At 39.1% G+C, this 19,715-nt stretch overlaps 1 protein-coding gene across 1 annotated transcript in view; it reads right to left on the reverse strand.

Moving 5' to 3' along the window:
* Positions 1-18,977, reverse strand: part of LOC106906202 (uncharacterized) — a 24,553-nt gene extending 5,576 nt beyond the window's left edge. Inside the window, exons 1-14 of the mRNA XM_088011107.1 lie at positions 18,789-18,977; positions 8,243-8,884; positions 5,014-5,058; positions 4,533-4,652; positions 3,541-3,579; positions 3,407-3,460; positions 3,271-3,324; positions 2,346-2,453; positions 2,200-2,253; positions 1,823-1,876; positions 1,511-1,555; positions 617-670; positions 425-469; positions 297-350 (exon numbers count right to left, since the gene is read on the reverse strand). Of these exons, the coding sequence (XP_087867233.1) occupies positions 297-350; positions 425-469; positions 617-670; positions 1,511-1,555; positions 1,823-1,876; positions 2,200-2,253; positions 2,346-2,453; positions 3,271-3,324; positions 3,407-3,460; positions 3,541-3,579; positions 4,533-4,652; positions 5,014-5,058; positions 8,243-8,884; positions 18,789-18,884 (1,464 nt within the window). The 5' untranslated portion in view covers positions 18,885-18,977. The remainder of the gene's footprint in view (positions 1-296; positions 351-424; positions 470-616; positions 671-1,510; positions 1,556-1,822; positions 1,877-2,199; positions 2,254-2,345; positions 2,454-3,270; positions 3,325-3,406; positions 3,461-3,540; positions 3,580-4,532; positions 4,653-5,013; positions 5,059-8,242; positions 8,885-18,788) is intronic.
* Between the last annotated feature and the right edge of the window lie 738 nt (positions 18,978-19,715).

Here is a 19,715-nt window from a genome sequence, read left to right on the forward strand (position 1 = left end):
AGCCCTGAGGAACTCCATAATGAAGTAGGACATTTAAAGCTGATAACAGCCAGTTATTCAGGCATCAGTAATTAGAGGAGAAACTGCTGCTGCCAAAACAATCTGTGAAGAGTTAACAGACATTTTCTGAATAAAATTATTTGATTTCTATTAGGATTTGGTTATTAATAGGAGAAGGTTCCCAAACATAGCAGGAAATCTACAACAAAATGGCTGAAAAATGGCACAAGATGCTGAAATTATTAAACTGAAGGTGAATAGAAACAGAGAATAATGTTCAACGTTGTCGGTTTTACCCTGGAGCCGTTTGCTCCTTGAGCACCAACTGGTCCGGTCAAACCCGGCGCTCCCTGCAAAACAAGTTAAATTATGATTAAATAGAATATTTTAACACAATAGAAACATAAACCAGTTGTGTTCTTACTGGTGGCCCTGGGGGGCCCGAGGGGCCGTCCAGTCCGCTCTGCCCCTGGACGAAGACATGGAAAATAAAAATATGATTTCAGCAAAAAAAGAAAATTCCTGAGAAAAATAAAACAGAAAACTTTTTTTTGACAAATTACAGAAAACCTTTCTGACTTCTCAGTTATGATGAAACCATAAAAGTTTAACTCACGTCGGGTCCAGCGGGTCCTTCTTCCCCCTCTGCACCTCGGACCCCCTGGTGTCCCTGCAGAGAAGATTAAAAATGTCATCATAGGATAAACAAAACAACATCAGCCTCCATTCATCTAAAATCTGTTCATGTTTCTCACATTTCATCATAAAAAGGCTCCCAAACTCAAACGATGAGCCAGTGTTGTGGTAAAAAAAATAATGTTAATCTTTTTCTGACTTTTGGACATAATGCAGGAAACAGGATGTTTAGCACCGACTAGTTAGCTTAGCTTAAGCTACATAGATTCTGGTCACCATGTCTTAAACTTAACAACTTTTACTGCTGAGGTCAAAGATTGGACAGAAAATGATTAAAATGTGACCTATTATACTTCCTTGAACAGGTCAGGATCGGTCTACGGCCTATTCAAAACCTGTTCACTACATTATTTTACACAAAATCATTCCTAGATGAGATTTTAGCTTACAGCAGTAAAACCAGCCGACCAAAGGTGCTGAAACTCAGCTTGGGTTGCTAGGTGATGGGTAGAGTTCTGCTGGGGTTGCTAGGTAACAGGCAGAGTTCTGCTGGGGTTGCTAGGTAACAGGCAGAGTTCTGCTGGGGTTGCTAGTTGATGGGTAGAGTTCTGCTGGGGTTACTAGGTGATGGGAAGTGCTTGCTGATTTGTTTTTTGAAATGGCTAATTTTCCAAATACATAAAACATGAATTTGTTGCCAAAAAACTGGCTGGACGTTTTTTTTGTTTTGTTTTGTTTTAAGTGCTTGGGTTGTTTTTAGAATCAGTTGAGACCCAAATGCAAGTATAAAAATATTCAAAATGTGAATTTTAAATAATAGGTCCAGTCTAAAGTTGAAGGAGGTTTGTGTTTGCTGCAGGAGGAAGAGACTCACTGGAGGTCCTACAGGACCAGGGGGACCTGGCAGCCCAGCTTCACCCTGCAGGAATAAAGAAAAGAACATCAACATGAAAAATCTCTAAAATAGATTAACAAGGTTTGGTTAAAACAATAAACCAATGATGTTTTTTGCAGCCACTGAAGCCTCTTTATGTCTCTAAACTTAATTGATTTGCTCGTTAAAACCTTAAGTGCCCATTATGACTCTGTGAACTCTGAACTTCTTCATAAAAATCTGATTTATAAGCCGTGAGAAGAAGATCTACAGCAGCTTTAAGCAATAATGATGATTATTATTGATGAGTACCTTCTCACCAGGCCCACCAGTTTCCCCACAGGGCCCGCGGTCGCCAACCAGACCCTGAAAACATGAAGAAGGAAAAAGATTGATGCTATAAAAACTGTACATGTTTCTAATAAAACATGTTTTCTATTAACATGTTCTCTGTTTTTCAGTAATAACAGGTCACAAGCACCGTTTTGGGTCATTACTGTGCTAGAAAACCCAATAATCTAAAGTGTTTATAATGCTCAGGCCCACAGCATCACAGACCCTCCACCGTACTAAACCATGAGTCCGAGGGTTTTTGTTTCAATGGCAAACTTCATGTTTATATTTGTGATGGTAGGAAAGAAATGTCTCATTCTTGGCATGTAGATAGTGCTTTAGTGTCTTATTCTCACCTCGTCGCCTTTCTCTCCCTTTGGTCCTCGTTCTCCTCTGTGGCCCCACGGCCCCTGATGAAGGTGAAACAACATGGAGAGACTTTCATGCTAAATGAGCCGAACTGAGGCTCTGCTGAACTTTAACGGGTTAAATCTGTCCTCACATGTGATCCAGGAGGTCCAGGAGCCCCCGGCTGACCGTCTGCCCCGTCGTCCCCATCTCTGCCTGGGGTCCCGGGTCGTCCTGGGGGCCCCCTGGGTCCCGGGTCCCCCTGCAAGACAACATAAACCCAACAGTCTAACTGGTGGCTCAACTTCCTGCAGGACAAACCAGAATCCAGGTTCAAATTAGACCCTCTGAAGGGACAGGCGTCCCTCAGGGCTGTGTGTTCGGTACCCGGTCCATCCATGTCTGGAAACTAGCAATATTATTTAAAACCAGTGTAAAACTGAGGAGGGGCTCAGAGTGGAGCCACTGCTTGGGATCAAACCCTGACCTCTGACCTTTTAGAAACGTTCGCTGTCAGAAAACCCGAGTCCAGAAAACCAGAAACACAAGAAAATCCTTTTTTCGGTTTTCTTCAACTGAGCCCCCAAAAAATAAGAAAACTGGATGAATTTCTTTTAACAAGGAAAAAACATTTAAATGTTATTAATCTACGATCGATTAATTGTTGGAACTTGAGTTAAAACAAGAACAAATCTGATTATTTGTTTCATTAAAATAGTCCATGCTTAGTTCATTGTTGTGAAAATCACAACTAGCCTGTCAATAAGAAATAAATCAATTTATTGCATAATAAGTTAAAATAAGCTCAATAATTTCCATTAGCATTATTTATCATTTTTCTCCATATTTCCACCAAGAACTGGATGATAAAAGTCGTCAGTCTGGTGTTTTGATCTCAGCTAAACCTTTTCCTTTGTTCTTCCAGTTCCTGAGTTTCAATTTAAAGTTTCTTTGAGAATATGTTCTTGCATTATTACACTATAACCAATATACTCATTGAAAATGGTCTCAAAATAACAATATTATTGTTTATCGCAATAATTTATCATCCTGGTTTTCATTTTGTTTTTAAAACGAACCATTTCTCCCGGGATCCCTGGTTGTCCGTCCTCTCCAGGTTCACCAGGCGGCCCCTGGAAAACAGGGACAATAAAAATAAAAATGCTCATCTTCTGCTGTGTTAGTGTTTTTTAAATAAAGTATTTATTTTGCTACCTGTATGCCAGGTTTTCCCATCTCTCCACGAGGTCCTGCAGGTCCTTCCATAGTCTGCAAACTCACCAAGAAGAAACTAATATAATAACTCAGAGTTACATGAGAAAAGGCTGTCAGTGTCACGTCATACTTACAGGCCAACCAACCGACAGTAGCTGGTAGAAATTAGTTTGCTGCAAATGAAAAACGAGTAAAGGCAAAGATTAGAATGAAAAAATCCCTTTTTAACATTTCAAGCAGATAAAACCCAATTTTCAGCGTATTTGATCAGGAATCTGGGTTTCAAGTACATTCAGCATCACCATAAAACCACAAACGGGCCTTATTCCTGTCATCCCTGCTCTGTGATGAAGCTGCGGTTCTCCATCATGCAGCGCACATTAAACAGCTTGCAGCTGCAGACGGTGCAGAGGCAAAACAGATGATTGCAGAACACCGGCTTGCACGCACTACAACCCAACACCAGGACTTCACATCAATCTGGAGGCCAAACGTGTCGAGACCGGGAGGAAGTATTTAACGCAACTTCAGGATTAATGATGAGTGGATGCTTCAAGGTTTCAGTTCATACCAATTAGGTTAATAAAACACACATCTGTCTCTACAAACTGACAGGAAAGCTAATAAAACTGCAAAAATTAACAGTTTTCTGTTCAAAAAAATTGTAAGAGTAGAACTAATAACAAATAAATGTAGCCATACAAGAAATTACTTAAAAAGTGTTTGGTAAAACATCTACTCAGTTATTAATCATTTAATATTTAATAATTACGTCAAAAAATACTTCACAATAAAATTACCCAAAGTACAGCAAAGTAAAAATACTTCTCAAAATTAGTTGCTCAAGTAAATGTAATTAGTTTCTACCCAACTCTGCAAACGTTCATCTAAATAAATGAGAATGGTTTTAACCACTATACTGAACACAGTAACTGCTTTTAATAATTTATTTTATTATATTTATTGATTCTCTCATGCAATCTACATTAATTTGGAATTTATCACTGTGATAAAAAATTAATTTAAGGATTTTTTCATCATGATAAGATAAATTTGTCTCCAGAAACAGCATAGTTAATGTTACCACATGTTAACACTGGTAGCTGGTTAATAACACTGACCGTACCCTAAAAGCAGCCCATTCCTCAGCTGTGTTCCTCCACAGGTAAAATGTTGGTAAACCTGGACGACCCGGCGACCCTGGCTGGCCCATCCTTCCCGCTCTGCCTCTTATGCCTTTTTTACCCTGAAAACATTGAAATTTAACACAATATTTAGTTTCTGATTTATGTTAACAGCATCAAAACATCTTCCAATAAGAGCATCCCAATGAAAAAGCAAACAAACAAAATATGATGCTAAACTTGGACTACTTGACATCTCCTGAAACTTAAAACTGATAATAGTGAAACATATTTAGAATATTTACGTTTTAATGGGATTAAAAAAGGAGAATGTAAAAGTTAAAAAGCTTTTTTTATATCAAATAGTCACAAGTCTTCTCTGCTTTTAGTGTTGGACGAGAAGCATGCTAACTTGGAGCTAACATGCTAATGCTACAAACTAGCATTAGCATGGGAGTTAGTTAAACTCAAAGAGTCGCTTACCTTTTCACCTTTGACCCCAGCAGGACCAGGATCACCCGGGCATCCCTATGAAAACGGCAACACAAAGACAATAAAACTCACAAAACAATGTTAACAATAATATCTGAAAGCTAATGCCACTCATTGGTCCTGTTTACATATAAGCTACTGTTAGCACTGTTAGCACTGCAGGACAGCTAGCTGCTAAGAAATTAGAAAAATAGCAGCTAAAGCTATAAAAAATGTAGCAACCATTTAAGCATAAAAACTATTATAGTGAGTTTCATAGTGTTAATTATTGATGTTTCTGAAGCTGGAGCTCTAATCACTGAATAGGAGCTAAAAACTTCAGTTTCATCTGTAAATAATCATTAACCAACTGTCCTCATCACTCCAACACTCCTTAAAAAGCATATTTATTTCACTAATTTACTAAAAATAATGTCAACCATCAAATGTAGTAAAAATATTGCAGTTAGGAGAAAATAATGGAAGCTACAGCTCATTTCTCATACTGCAGCAGCCAAGCTAGCAAGTAAAAACAAAACTTACATATTTTTTCTTAGCCAAAGATACAAATAAAAATATTTACAGCAGCCCAGCTATGAAAAATGACTGAAATAATAAAATGAAATGAGAAACTGAAGCCAAATCTTCACATGCTACAAGCTAGCATTAGCATAAGAGCACAGCTAGCAACAGATGTTTAGGAAAACGGCATTTTATCAAAAAAATAAAAAACTTTTAATAGTTGTAGGACAATTACTTTTTGACATTTAGGTAAATAAACTATAATGAATAATCAAATAACTACAAGCTGTAATAAGTAATCTAACAAACTTAAATAAATGAAATAACTACAAACTATAATACATGCTAACGTATAATAATAAATAACTTAATCAAATGTAATCATAACTAGGACTCAAGTAACTATAAACATAATAAATAAACTATAAACAACTTAATCAAACACATTTCAAGTCAAACCTCAATATAAAAAAGCTACAATCATAACAATTACTAACGTTAATCAACACTTTCAGTTCAGTAGAAGCTTAATCAAAGCAAAACTTTTTAAATTTACAGAAAAATAATATTATATAAATCATGTTGAAGAATTAGCTCAATTCACAAATAGTTTCTTAGTATATGGTTGACTGTTTATTTGGAATCCATTTTTAAAAATCTGCCTGTTACAAGCAGCTGATTGGTGCCAAAGAAATATATTTGCAGTAGTGTGGTGGAAAAGTCTAAAACTACAAAAATCTGAATAAATAAAACATCATAACCAAGTAATATGTCAAGCATCCCTTGCATCTTCTTGGAAATGTGTTTTCACTCAGTCATCAGTCCAACCCTATTACTAACAGAAGATCTAACGTCGTACATGAGAAGAGTGAAGCCAATAACCTCCTCTCTGCAGCCGGCTCCAATCACAGTAATTATGCTGAGTGGGCTTGTGGATTTTACGGCAACATGACTCCAGATGTACGTTGCCAAGCAGGCAGTTTGGCTCCATCTGCCCTGCAGTCCCTCGTTTCCTACACCAGGAAACCCAGGAACCAGCTTCAGTCCAATCAGAAGTGAAAGGTTAACAGTGTCACATTGGTAACGTTCTCAAACCAATGAGGCCGCTCCATGTTCTCGCATGGCGGCATCAAAGGCACACGGATCGACGCGTCTGAGCGATGAGATCCGTCGCTGATGGGTTTCAGATGGCGGCTGACGAAGAGCAGCTCAGAAAGCTGTGAGACCAGAACCATTTATCTCTCAGAGCTCATCTTTTCCCACTTTCAGCTCCACTCTGATATAATGCCTGCAAACTGGGAAATCACTTCCATGTTTGGGGGGTCTTGGTCTCGTTATGGCCTTGGCAACAACGATGCAAGAAAACATTTGTAATCCAGAATGAGCCGAGCAACACTTCTCTTTGAGGAGGGTTTCCTGTAATTGTTACAAGGTGAACCATTATGCTAACTTGAATAAGTTAGGATAGGTTTATGGGCGATACAGAACATGTTCATTACTATTTCTGCACAAAGTCATTCTTACATGATGAGATTTTAGCTGTTGTAGGGCATCTTGTCACTTTAAATCTAAATAAGCTGCTGCTGGTCACGCCTCCCAACTCAACGTTTACACTCCCAAGTGAAAACGGCTGCAAATAGACGTACAATTACACAACGGTACATCTTCGAAAAGCAGAAGTGGAGCCTCGTGCACAAAAAAACAAGAATGCAGCAAGCGGCTTCTGGATGGTAAGTCAACAACAAAACACTTGTCTGTTCCAGCAGCCATTGTACAGCGCATACGGTGGTCAAACCAGCTGACACTCAGATGTGTTGCTAGGTAACAGAGACGTGTGACTTAACAATTGGGAGATTATCAACATGGCTTGTTTTCCCGACACCAAAAAACATTAACTTATTGCCAAAAAACAGCTCTGTGATTTTTTTAAGCACTTGGGCTTCTTTTAGAAGCAGTAGAGACCCAAAAGGAAGTATAAAAATTAGTAAAATATTAATTTTGCAAAGTGTGTCCCCTTTAAGGTAATTATGGCATTCACAAATTTATTTATTTATTTTTAAATATCACAACAGATTTGCTCCATGTTGCACCATGTGGGCTTCTGTATGCACTTATGTACTGTTATGCAAACTTTTGAAAAGCAGAAATAGAGCCAACAAGAATGCAGCAAGTGGTTTCTGGATGGTAAGTCAACAATAAAACATGTTACTGTTTTCCAGCAGCCATTGTACAGCGCATGCAGCAGTAAAACCAGCTGATGCTGGAACTCTGCTGGGGTTGCTAGGTAATGGAGGGAACTCTGCTGGGGTTGCTAGGTAACGGGCAGAACTCTGCTGGGGTTGCTAGGTAACGGGAAAAACTCTGCTGGGGTTGCTAGGTAACGGGCAAAACTCTGCTGGGGTTGCTAGGTAATGGACGGAACTCTGCTGGGGTTGCTAGGTAATGGGCGGAACTCTGCTGGGGTTGCTAGGTAACGGGCAGAACTCTGCTGGGGTTGCTACGTGAAGGGTCAGTTCCTGCTGATTTTTGACATTACATTCTGAAGGTTTTTGAAGTTTTCCAGACACCAGAAAACATGTACTTATTGCCAGAAAAATGCTCGAGCTTCTTTTAGAAGCAGTAGAAACTCAAATGGAAGCACAAAATTGTACAAAATGTAAACTTTGCTTTATTAGCTCCCTTTAAAAGTGAGTCACAAAGAGCATAAAGACAGACTTACATCTGGTCCGGGGGCTCCTATCCTGCCGGGTCGTCCCCTCCGGAGCCGGTACGTTTTCCCATCAGATCCCAGGACCAGATCTCCTTCTCTGGATACAATGGTCACAATCCGAGGGCTTCCTCTCTCTGGTTCTGTTTCTTTCCCTTCATGCCTGTTTTGATCCACCGGTGATTTGGTGGTCTGGACAGTGATTGGGGCCTGACTGGTAGCAGGTGAAACTGTGCTGATCTCCTCTGGAAATTCCTCTATTAGTTCATTTGAAACTCTAGGAGTCTTGGGAAGCAGAGGAATTCCCAGTGAGGGCTTCTTTGGGGAACCTCCAACATCCAAGTCGATTATATTATCCGAGGGTTTCAGAGGAAACTCCACTGAAGTCCTAGAGTCTGTCTTTTTCTCTGTTGTAATGTTCTCCTCCACTTTTTTAGACGACGGGTCCGGTTTGCCCTTCTGGTTTCCCTTCAGTCCATTTCTAGAAGGTTTCCACTGAGGGTTCACGACTCCACCGCTTTGAAAGATGGGATCCAACAGATCAGTGTCCTCTTCAACCACGAAAACGTCTCCACGTCCCACTGAACCCTTTCGGTTCGGCCTGGACGGCATCGTCCCATCGCCACGAGACAACTCTTGGCGCTGAGATTCATTCTGTAGAGAAACAAAAGAATGAGGTGCTGTTTTACAGAGACTGTGAGAGTTATTTGGTTTAGTCTACAATCCATCATTAACTGCATGTTTGGATCTTCGCAGATGTGATTTATTGTCTGGAACATACAACAAACACGTCCTACAAACAGAAAGACCTAAAATACACGAGGAACAATATGCACCTAATTATTATTACCATCATTGCGTCCAGCTGCCTTACTGTTTCTTTGAGATTAAAGCAAACATTACTGCATATTTCTGGTCTGATCTGTTCCAAGTCTCACTGGGATTTGAACTTGGATCGACACAAAAGCAACACAAGTCATTTCATTTCTAATAAAGAAACATCCGGCCATCCATCCAGTGTCATCTACACTCGCTTGTCCCAGACAGGTCACCAACCCAAACCACAATCTGCTGTAATGAGAAACTGTATTTCTTACTGAAGTCTTATGACATAAGACTTTATAACATAAACTTATGGTTTATGTTATGTTTTCAAGGTATTTTCACACCTGGTAGTCCGGTGTGGTTCTCTTTCACACTGAGTCAAACGAGCCAAACCCTTTGGTAAACCTGTTCCCATCCTCACCTGTAGGGGCGCTGCACCAACAACCACTGAGGGAAACAACACAAAAACCTCAGAAGAAGACAGGAGTGCAACTTCCTTCATCATGAAATGGAGTAGCATCAGATTTCAGCGGTTGTAGGATTTCTCTGGTCCACTATGCATTTGACCAGCTGAGCCCCTTTGAGGCTCAGCTGGTTTCTGCAGCTTCCAGACTTGTGGATGAAGAAAAAGCTAGTTCTTACAGAATGTTTTTTTTTTTTTTTTTAATATTTAGCATTTCTTCTGCTTTCCAGAGCTCACCCTACAGGATTCTTCAGCCAATCCTGACTTGGTGCTTTCCACAGCTCTGGGATCTGACCTCTTGCTGCCACCAACTGCATCCCGTAAAAACAAACAGTTGACAGCAACGGCTGCAACATGCATGCAGTTGTTTTCCAGGTCTATGCGGTCACAAACAGACCACAAAGAGAAAGGGTCTGTTTTCTTAAGATCCACTCAAATCATTTTCAACCTCATTTATAGTTGAGCTGCTTCATTGCTTTTGAGCTGTGGGTGAACGAGATGCTAACATACTGTAATTTCTCAGTGTGAACGAGTTCGGTCTGCGGTCCAATGACTCAAAACCACTTTCTGGTTTTTCAAAACCAACAGCAGATTCTGCTGTGTCCAAAACAAACACAAGTCACCACACCCCATGTATGTTCGTTTGGTGTTGTAAACCCGACGCCCGCATCAGAAGAACTGTAAAACGTTTGGCCACGAGAAAACGCAGCTCAGTTAAAGATACAAGGAAACCAAAGACGACTCAAACTACTGGAGAAAAAACTAAGTTTTTGTTGTATTTTTTTTGCAAATATTTATGTTCAAAAGCATCAAAAACCAAAACAAACGAGAGCCACCTCCAGGTTACAAGCCAATATGGAAAAAAATATATAAAAAATATAAAATATGTTATTTTCAAACATCTCAACTTATGGAGGCTGTTTTTTTATGTTCTGCTTAAATCTGATTGGTTGCTGTAAAGCAAAGAGAAACATTGTTGCCACCGTTACCATAGATACCGTTTTGTCTTCTTAATGACAGAATCTGGGTACAGATACGGAAATCAAAATGAATCAGTTTATGTTAAGTTTAAAACGAGTAGAAAAATAAGACCAGAATAATTAGCATAACAATGTGATGAAAAGAAAACAGTAAAAAGAAATCTGAATAAAATGAATGAAGTCGGTGAAATGAGGATAAAAATGAGACAAAATGTCTAAAACCTTCCATGAAAACAACTGAGGACATGAAACAGACAAAAATATTTATATATCTAACAACAATTACAAAAAAATACCACAATAAAAGCAAAGACTGGATAAAAAAAAACATAACATCCGGAGAAAGTTGGGACAAAAGAAAGGATGAAAAAAAATAAACATCAGTAAAATCAGGGGAAAACCCCAAATTCAAAATATTGATGAAAATCAAATTTTAATAAAACAAACCAAAAAGTAATCCTAGTAAAAAAATTTAACTGAATGAAATTGTAAGAAAAATCTGATGAAAATTAATTTAAGAAATGGGAGAAAAATAATAAAAGCAGGTCAGAAATGTGATTAAAATCAGGATGAAGTCAGTATAAAATCAGGGTAAAATTGGGACATAATCTAAATGAAACTCAGAATAAAAATGAAAAACAGTATCAGAATGAAAACTGATCATAAGTCGGCCTTTTGTATTACATTTATGCCCCCTAGTGTCCGTTCCAGACACGTTTCTAATAAATCAGATTATCCAATACCCTCACTGGATGTGGATATAATTACATCCCAATTAAATCCCTGCTTCAGGATGTTGAGCTTATTTTACGCAACACGACTGAAACATTTATGACCTAATTAACACAACCAGAGAAACTTTCAGGTAATTTCACCTGGATTTGAACACTGCTGAGTAATTTTATTACAACATGACCAAATAATCACAGATCAGCTCATTTACAGGCTTTTTCTCCCATCGAATATTAAATATTAGACATAATGAAAGGCAAAGCGAGTCCTGACTTCACCCGGCCTGTCACATCAGCAGCGGCCTGCAGATCGGCACAAGACCAGACGAAGGGGCCCGAAAGAAAACAGAGGTTGTTTTTCTTCTTCTACTCTTCCTGTCGTCTCAGGCCGATAAGCCGACACTGGATCTGTTCTGGTGAGCACTGACCCTTCACTGGATCCCCTCCAGGCTGGGAGAAAAGCCTGATCAGTCTGGGATGACAGGCAGGTCCTGAAAGGACGAAGCATTGCAGAAATCCACAGCTAGCTCGCTAACAGGCTGCGCTACATGTCAACGAGTCCGTCTGAAAGTGGCTCACAGCACCGTTAGGGTGGCGCTCTGAGGAAATATGATCTTCATTTTAAAGCTCTGCAATTTAGCAGCTTATTAACAGCAAACCTGATTTAAATATTCAGACTTACTGTAAACCACTTCCACATCCCCCCATGTCCGATGGGACACAACATACCTAAAACCAAGAGAGCTGGAAACACGGCGCATCTCGTTCACATGACTTTGTTTTAATAATCAATTAAAAATGGGTGGTTCAACACAAAGCAGCTGAATGTGTTTCACAAATGTCACGGCCATCAAACTGCCAACAATAAAATAAACGCGTTCTCCCAGTTGGTGCTGGAAAATCTGGTAAGTCCGCCAAAAATAAGACAAATCAACTGTATAAAAAGCCACTTAAACAATTTAATGTTGTACGAGTTAAAAAAAGGCATAACAATGGGCAATGAAGTTTAAATGGAGCCTCGATTCTTTTGTCTCAAGTTGAGACAAAAGTGTTTGAAGGACAAACCAAAGTCAAATTCTCAGCATATTTGAGTCATTTGCTCAAAATTCGGGATGACAGACAGCAACATCTGCAAATGTTAAAACACAAGATTCCCTGTCTGAGCTGCAGTCTGGAGCTTTAATATCCCGCTAGTTATGTGAGACAGACTGTTGATGAGACGTTAGGTCCAAGTCTGAGTTCAACGTAAACCCTTATCCTGTGAAGGAAGAGTCCAATCCAAGCTTTGAGTCTGTTTGGGTGAGTCAATAAAACTCAACTTATTTGGTGCCAGCTATGAACATGGTGTGCCTCATGGTCAGTCATTGCGTAGCACAGAGATCGGACAACTCATTCCTCCCAGTTACACCCCACCTTCGTTCACCATGATTGGTCCACAGGACATGCATGTCCACCCAGACATCACGTCTTTCACTCCAGTAAAATGATGGTTATTCGTTTTTAAATTGACAATTTCAGCAGAAAAACTAAAACTCTTGTTACCTCGAAACTCATTTTCTTCTGTTCTGAGTGGTTTGATGTCTACATTCTGGGCCTGAAATGGGAACACGTCATCAGAATATTTTCAGTTTCATTTCTCCATGTTGGAGATTTATTGTATGTTCCCAGGCAGCGTTTACATCAGCGACTGTCCGTGAGGCTCAGCTCCAGCAGACTTCGTCTCCCAACAGCTCTTCTACTGCTGAAGGAGCTGGAGAGCCAAAAGGGGAACAAACGGTTATCTTTGATGCAAACTTTTTTAATACAAAGAAAAGTAAATCCTCTTTGCTCCGACTGAGCCTCTTTGGTTTGTCAGCAGTAAGTGGTGACACATTTGTTCATACAGCAAACTGTGAATAACGAAGCATGAGAGCAGAAACTGCAGTTAGCTTGGCCTGGTTTTCAGATAGTGATAGAAAATAAAGTCTGTTCTGGTGCTGGAAATGTGACACGGCCAATAAAAAACAAATAAAAGGCAAATAAAATGGATGGTTTAGAAAAAGGTGCTAAATGTGCTACCAGATCTTCGTCGCCAAGAAACACAAAGAGACGCTTTTATTCTGAAACACTGCGTGTCTCGCAAAACTGTTGAATTGATCCTTTTCTAACTCTGCAGCCAGACGTCAACGTGTTTATTGGGTTTTATTGTAGGACAGACAAACATAAAGTGAGGAAAGTTAAACGTACAAAGGCTGGAGTCAGCCTTCAATGCTCTGCAGAAACGTGTTGCTGCAATTACAGCAACACATATTTGAGGAAATCTGCCAGCTTTCCACATCCACACTGAATGCACTGCCCAGTTTCTGTGTGAAATAACTGTTATTTGGTACTGGGAGCATTTTTAAAGTCATAGTTTAATCCATGGATTCTCAGTTGCATTCAGGTCTGGACTTTGACTGGGCCATTCTAAGCTTTGATCCTTTATGTGGTTGGCTACAGCCACGTTCCCATTAACCCAGATTAATCTTTCCGTCTTGTGCAGATGAAACGCTTCTTGGTTTTTATGATGTTTGTTCACTCATGTTCCCAAACAAACAGCTGGATTTATACTGGTAACCAAACACCAAAAGCTAACTGCGCTAACCCAAAAGCAAGACCCATGAACTGTTAGCTAGCTCCGCTAAAGCTAACGGCTACACCAACAGGGTATTCAGTGAAAGTTAATACTAAAGCACCTCGTCAACAGCTGCCTTTCTGTTACAAATGTGTGAAAAACTTTGATATTATGTTGAAAAAACACAATTTTGCAACTGGATTGTTTCCATTAAATAAGAAATAAAAATAAAATAAAATTATTCACATGATAAGTCATTAAAAAACATGCAGCATCATCATCATCCTTTTAACTTATGGGAAGCTCAGAGCGCTAAACTTTCTGAAAGTTAGCTAACATGTTACAGGAAGACTTAGCTCCTTTATTAGCGTCCACCAATGCTGGTATTAAATCACACACAGGTCAATTAAACTTCCAAATAGGGGTCTGTTGGATTTTATTGAGGTGTATCAGAGTAAAGGGGGCTGAATACAAATGCAAAACTGTAAAACATTTGAAAATAATCTGTATTTTTTCTTCCACTTTACATTTACTCTCCTAAAACCAATGATGCCACAGCTCATTTAAACCTGCTGATAAGAAACTGGGCACTGCATTGTTGTTCCAAACACTCAGACACTGCAGCTGGTAGTAATGCAAATATAGAACTAAGTACACCTCCATCCATCAAGTGGATTACCTAATATTATCATGCATCAACACTTCTAAGCTGTCTCCACATTCATCTTTTTGGAGCAAAGCCTTTAAGGCAACTACTGGACCGACATGCAGGGACGCGACTCTCATCCATCACGGTGTCTGGGTTCGGTATCGTCACGGTTACAGTAGAAACGCTTAGCAACGCTGCGGGCGCCGTCTGTTCCTGTCAGAGGAAATATGTATAAAACACGTCGCCTTAATGAGCCGTTTACAACCGCTGCCTGTTATTTCCGATATAAAACAAAGATCGTTTACTTCTTAATGGAGTTTTTAGGAAAACTGAGGACGGATGATGACAGGGAACCCCGAGCCCTGAGTGAAGGTTACTGTGGCTGAGGAACGAACCGCCGCAGGATATGAGAAACACAAACAGGCTGAGTGAACGGCTGCAGGCCAAACTGAGTCAGCCACACACACACACGCACACACACACACACACACACACACACACACACACGCACACACACACACACACACACACACACACACACACACACACACACACACACACACACACACACACACACACACACATTTATAGACAACACTTGCTTCTACAAATGGATGATCGAATGGCAAAGGTCGGTAAATCTTGCTGACTCAGGTATGCAGACAGTCAGACTGGGTCTTTCCAGGTGCAGGAGATAAATTTAGATGGAAAAGGTTTAAAGATGAGAAGTTTGATGTTTCAAAGCATCAGAAAAATGGATCCTACGGATCATCGTTTTGTTTATGAGACAGGTTCGCTTCTGGCCTTTTATCAAAGTGGAGGCGTCTTGATCAACAGCACTTTGGGGTTCCTGAAAGTCTAGAACATTTTATTAGGACCTTATCAGCTTAAATTTAATTCAGCAGTGGATCAGTTTTAAAGTTACTTTATTTATGCTGCTGTGGCTGTTTAGTCTGCTTTAATCTGACTCCAGCTCATTTCCAGTGTGAATGGTCAACCAAATAAGTGAACTCTGGTTCGGTTTGCTTACGTATGTGAACTCCAAGTGGACCGGAGACCGCTCCAAAAGCAGGAAGTGGACTACAGCGCAAGGCATTCTGGGTAAATACAACCAAAATAAACATGCTAGTCTATTAGCTAGAGAAATGCTTTGTGATTTTTTTACCCAAGAAAAAAAAAAGAAATTTTAACTGCTAAAATATTAAACTATTCCATTTTTGAAACATTTTTCAAAGAAGGAAGTTGCACTTATGTTTCCTTCAGTGGTTCTTGGTGCAGCGCCCCCACAGGCGAGGAGGGGAACAACTTTTTCAAAAATGTTGGTTCATTTGACAATTCAGTGTGAAAGAGAACCGTAGCAGCTGAACATTTAAGAAATGTTACAATTTTGGTCCCAGATCAAACCAAATATGGTGGGAAAACAACCTTAGACTATAGAAAATAAAGCACGTGTCTTTAAATAATAACACACAATGCATTACCTCTGCAATCAGATTGTTTTAGTCTTTTCTTACATTCCTATGTATTAAAATTCCTTTAAATTTTGATATTTTACAGTTTTATAGGTGAAGATTTTTTTGTACATTGTAAATCTACAAAAAGAGAAAAGTTGACAACTTTGATCAAATCTGCATAAAAGAACATAAAACTAAACACTAAGGTTTAGACTTTAATTGCTAAAAGTCACATTTGAGAGGTCAAAAATTCAGAAAATTCATGTTTGTAGTGGATCAAGAGGTGTGAGGTTAAATGAAGATAAACTGAGAAAAATATAATGATGCATAAATTAAATTCATAACAAGCAGCTTAGATCCATAAAATTCAGAAAACCGGCAGAAAATTAAGAGAACCTTAAAGGGAAACAGCATCATTTCACTCGTCTCTGGAACCAAAATATAAACAAACGTTGCAGCTGAAGCTTGAAATAACAATAAATACATGGAAATAAAACAGTTTTAGCTTTTAAACTCTAATCACACTTTAGGTATCCGAGGTGATGAGATAATAAAGCTCTGCTGGGGAAATCAACCATTACCAGCATTCATGTTTGGACTCGTGGGTGTATTGAAGCATTTCCGTGTGTGTGTGTGTGTGTGTGTGTGTGTGTGTGTGTGTGTGTGTGTGTGTGTGTGTGTGTGTGTGTATCAGGCTAGCGTGCGACTTGTGCCTCAGTGGCTTTCAATGGGCTCAGCAGGTTAACTCTGGCATTAAGAGCGTCGCTGTTGGGGGCGTAGCTCCCTGTTGGACCACCCATGTTAAACACGGCGCCGTTAGCCGGGATTAAAGTTTCCACAGAATCCACGGCGGTGGTCCAAAAAGATCACAAAGCCTGCCAGGAAACACATAGACACTGTCTTATGGGCTTAAAACAAGTGGTTACTCTGTCTTTAAGTCATCATCGCCACTAAAACCTTTAATGTTTCAGGCACTTAAGAGATAAACTTGATAACATTTGAATGTACAGCTAATCCTAGAGAAAGACAAAATAAATTCACATGGCAACCGAACGGTCCCGAGAGCCAAACACACAGAAGAAGAAGAAACTGGGAGAGGAAAGTTGCATCGGTAAAATAAAACTCGTTTCCACACAAATGTAGAGGAAAGACTTTGTAGCGAAACAAAGTTGGTGGAATCAACTGACTCTCTCGCTCTTTGGTTGCCTAGCAACAACCTGCTGGGTAAGAAGCAGTTTCAAGATGCCCCCAGGTTTGGTTACCTAGCAACCATCTGCTGAGTAACTGACGCAGCAGCAGTTTCAAGTTGCCCCCCTTCGCCTAATAACTGTTTAAAAACAAGAAACATCATGAAGAGAAAACCAGCCAACAGGAGAGGTCATAACAGTTTGGTTAAAATAAAAAACAAATCAATCGTTATCAATACCGACTGATATGAAACACATACATCGCAATATGTTTTACAGTCACACTGTCCAGCTCTAGATGCACCAATTTGGGTCATTATGGCCCATATCCAAAAAAAAAAAACAAAACACAAAACTCACTCCTTTTTTCTCAGAATTCCAACTTTTTATATTAGAATTTTGACTATAATCTCAAAATTTGACTTTTTATTCTCAGAATTTACTTTTTTACTTAGAATTCTGACATTTTTTTCTCAAAATTTTGGATTTTGTCTCAGAATTAATTTTTTTTCTCAGAATTCTGATATTTACACTCAGAAGTTTGACTTTTGTCTTAGAATTCAAAGAAAAAATGATGGAATTCTCAAAATTTTTTTACAAAGAATTTTGTCTCAGAATTAACCTTTTTTCTCAGAATTTTTACTTTTGTCTCAGAATTTTGAAGTTTGTCTTAGAATTCAAAGAAAAAATGATGGAATTCTGACATTTATACTCTGAATTTTGACCTTTTTTTTTCTTAGAATTTGAGAGATAAAAAGTTAGATTCATGTTTTTCCTGTGGTCTCAATCTTCTTCCATAATTAGTAGAATGAACGTCCATGCAAAAAAAGGAGAAAATATCCAAATTCAGCATCCAGATCTGCTGTATGTATGTCTGCCTTTGATCAATTAGACAAAAATCAACTAAAACTCAAGTTTGGCATCCAATCACTGCAGCTGTATGTTGGGCAATCATTACGTCATGGAAAAAACAACTGAAAGCCGCAGACAGAAATGATGAACATATGGTAATTTCTGACCAGAGCTGTTGATAGTTTTACTGTGGAAACAATAAACGCTTGTTTCATACTCAGTTTTTAAAGACACATCTAAATGTTTTAAGTGTGTTGTGTTTTTTTGGACTCTGTGAATGAAGAATGTCACCTTTCATAGTTAAAAAAGGCAAATCTACCATAGATTTCTAAAAATATCTCAATCACATGTTTTTTTTACTCCAAGAGAGCCAAACTACGTCAGAACCACAAAATAAATATCTATAAACACATTTTTAAAATGCAATTATTTCATTTCCAAAGGAACATCTGTCATTTTAAAGCTGCTTTTGAAGTATTGCAAACACATGCAGCACTCTAAAGTAAATCAGTGAACTCTGTCTGATTAAGATCTGAGACCCAAAACACTTAAAAAAAACGTTAAAAGTTGAACAAAGCAGGATTTTAAAGTGGAGAAAAAACAAAACCAGATGTTCACTGGAATTAGAAATATAATTTATCATACGAGTGAATCAGCCATCCTTTATGTAAAGCATGTTTCCATTCAAATTCATTCAGTGTTCAAAGGAACGACAGAAACAATTCAGTGCGATAGCTGCAACTGTTGACTCAGTGGGGACATTTTTGCATCCCTGCCTGACAGAAAGACTAAAAAAGCTCAAAGTGAAGCTGAGAGGAGAGTACCTTTCTGCTGCGCCGCCGCTGACCTTTAACCTGCACGCTCTTTAAATCCAGTAGCAGGCATCCCAGCAGCAGGTACCATCCGACATGGTGGAGCATGACTGCAGGAGACGGCGCAGGTCCGCCTGCTGCTCAGCTTTGTACCACCAGCCTGCAGAGGAGGCTGATCCAGCAGACACACCCACACCTACAGGCACCTGACGACACGGCTTAACCAGCCCTCACAGCGGCGCACAAAACACCAGATACCTGGATAAAAATGGTTTGATCTAATCTCTGTTTTGTTGTTTGTGTACAAGCTAGCATTAGCTTAGCACTGCAGCTAGCTAGAAAGTAAAAAAAAAGAAAAGTAATTTGATAAAATTACAGCTAAAGGGACTGTAAATGATCCAGCCATTAAGTTTTGTCATGTAGTATTGTAGTTAGTATAAAACAGGTGAGAAACCAAATTGTCATTTGGAACTGCAAAAGCTGAATTAGCATGACTAGCAATGCAGCGCAGCTAAAGAGCATTTGAAAATTAGCGGCTAACATTCACACCAGCACTTAATAAAACTGGAATTCCTGTGATTGCTAAAGATCCAAACTTTGAGTTTTACCATGTGGCTATCAGTTATAGTTAGAGCTGCATAAGCTGGTTAACATGGTTAGCATTTCAGGACATCTAGCTAACATGTGAAAATGAGCAGCTAAAATTCACACAAGCACTTTATAGAAATGTGAATAGCTGGAATGTACTATCTTTGTCAAGTAGCTACATATAAGGCAAGCAGAAATAAAACTCCTACAACGCATTTTATAAACACTTTCAGGCTAGCATTAGCTCAACAGTACAGCTAGCTAGAAAGTTTAAAAAGTGATTATTTCAAACTCAGTTTTTGTTTATAAAATAAAACTGGGGTTTATGGGATTGCTAATGATCCAGCCATT

The sequence above is a fragment of the Poecilia mexicana genome, unplaced genomic scaffold, assembly GCF_051168715.1.
Source record: "Poecilia mexicana isolate PSO_F unplaced genomic scaffold, ASM5116871v1 scaffold_12, whole genome shotgun sequence".
NCBI classification, from domain to species: Eukaryota; Metazoa; Chordata; class Actinopteri; order Cyprinodontiformes; family Poeciliidae; genus Poecilia; species Poecilia mexicana.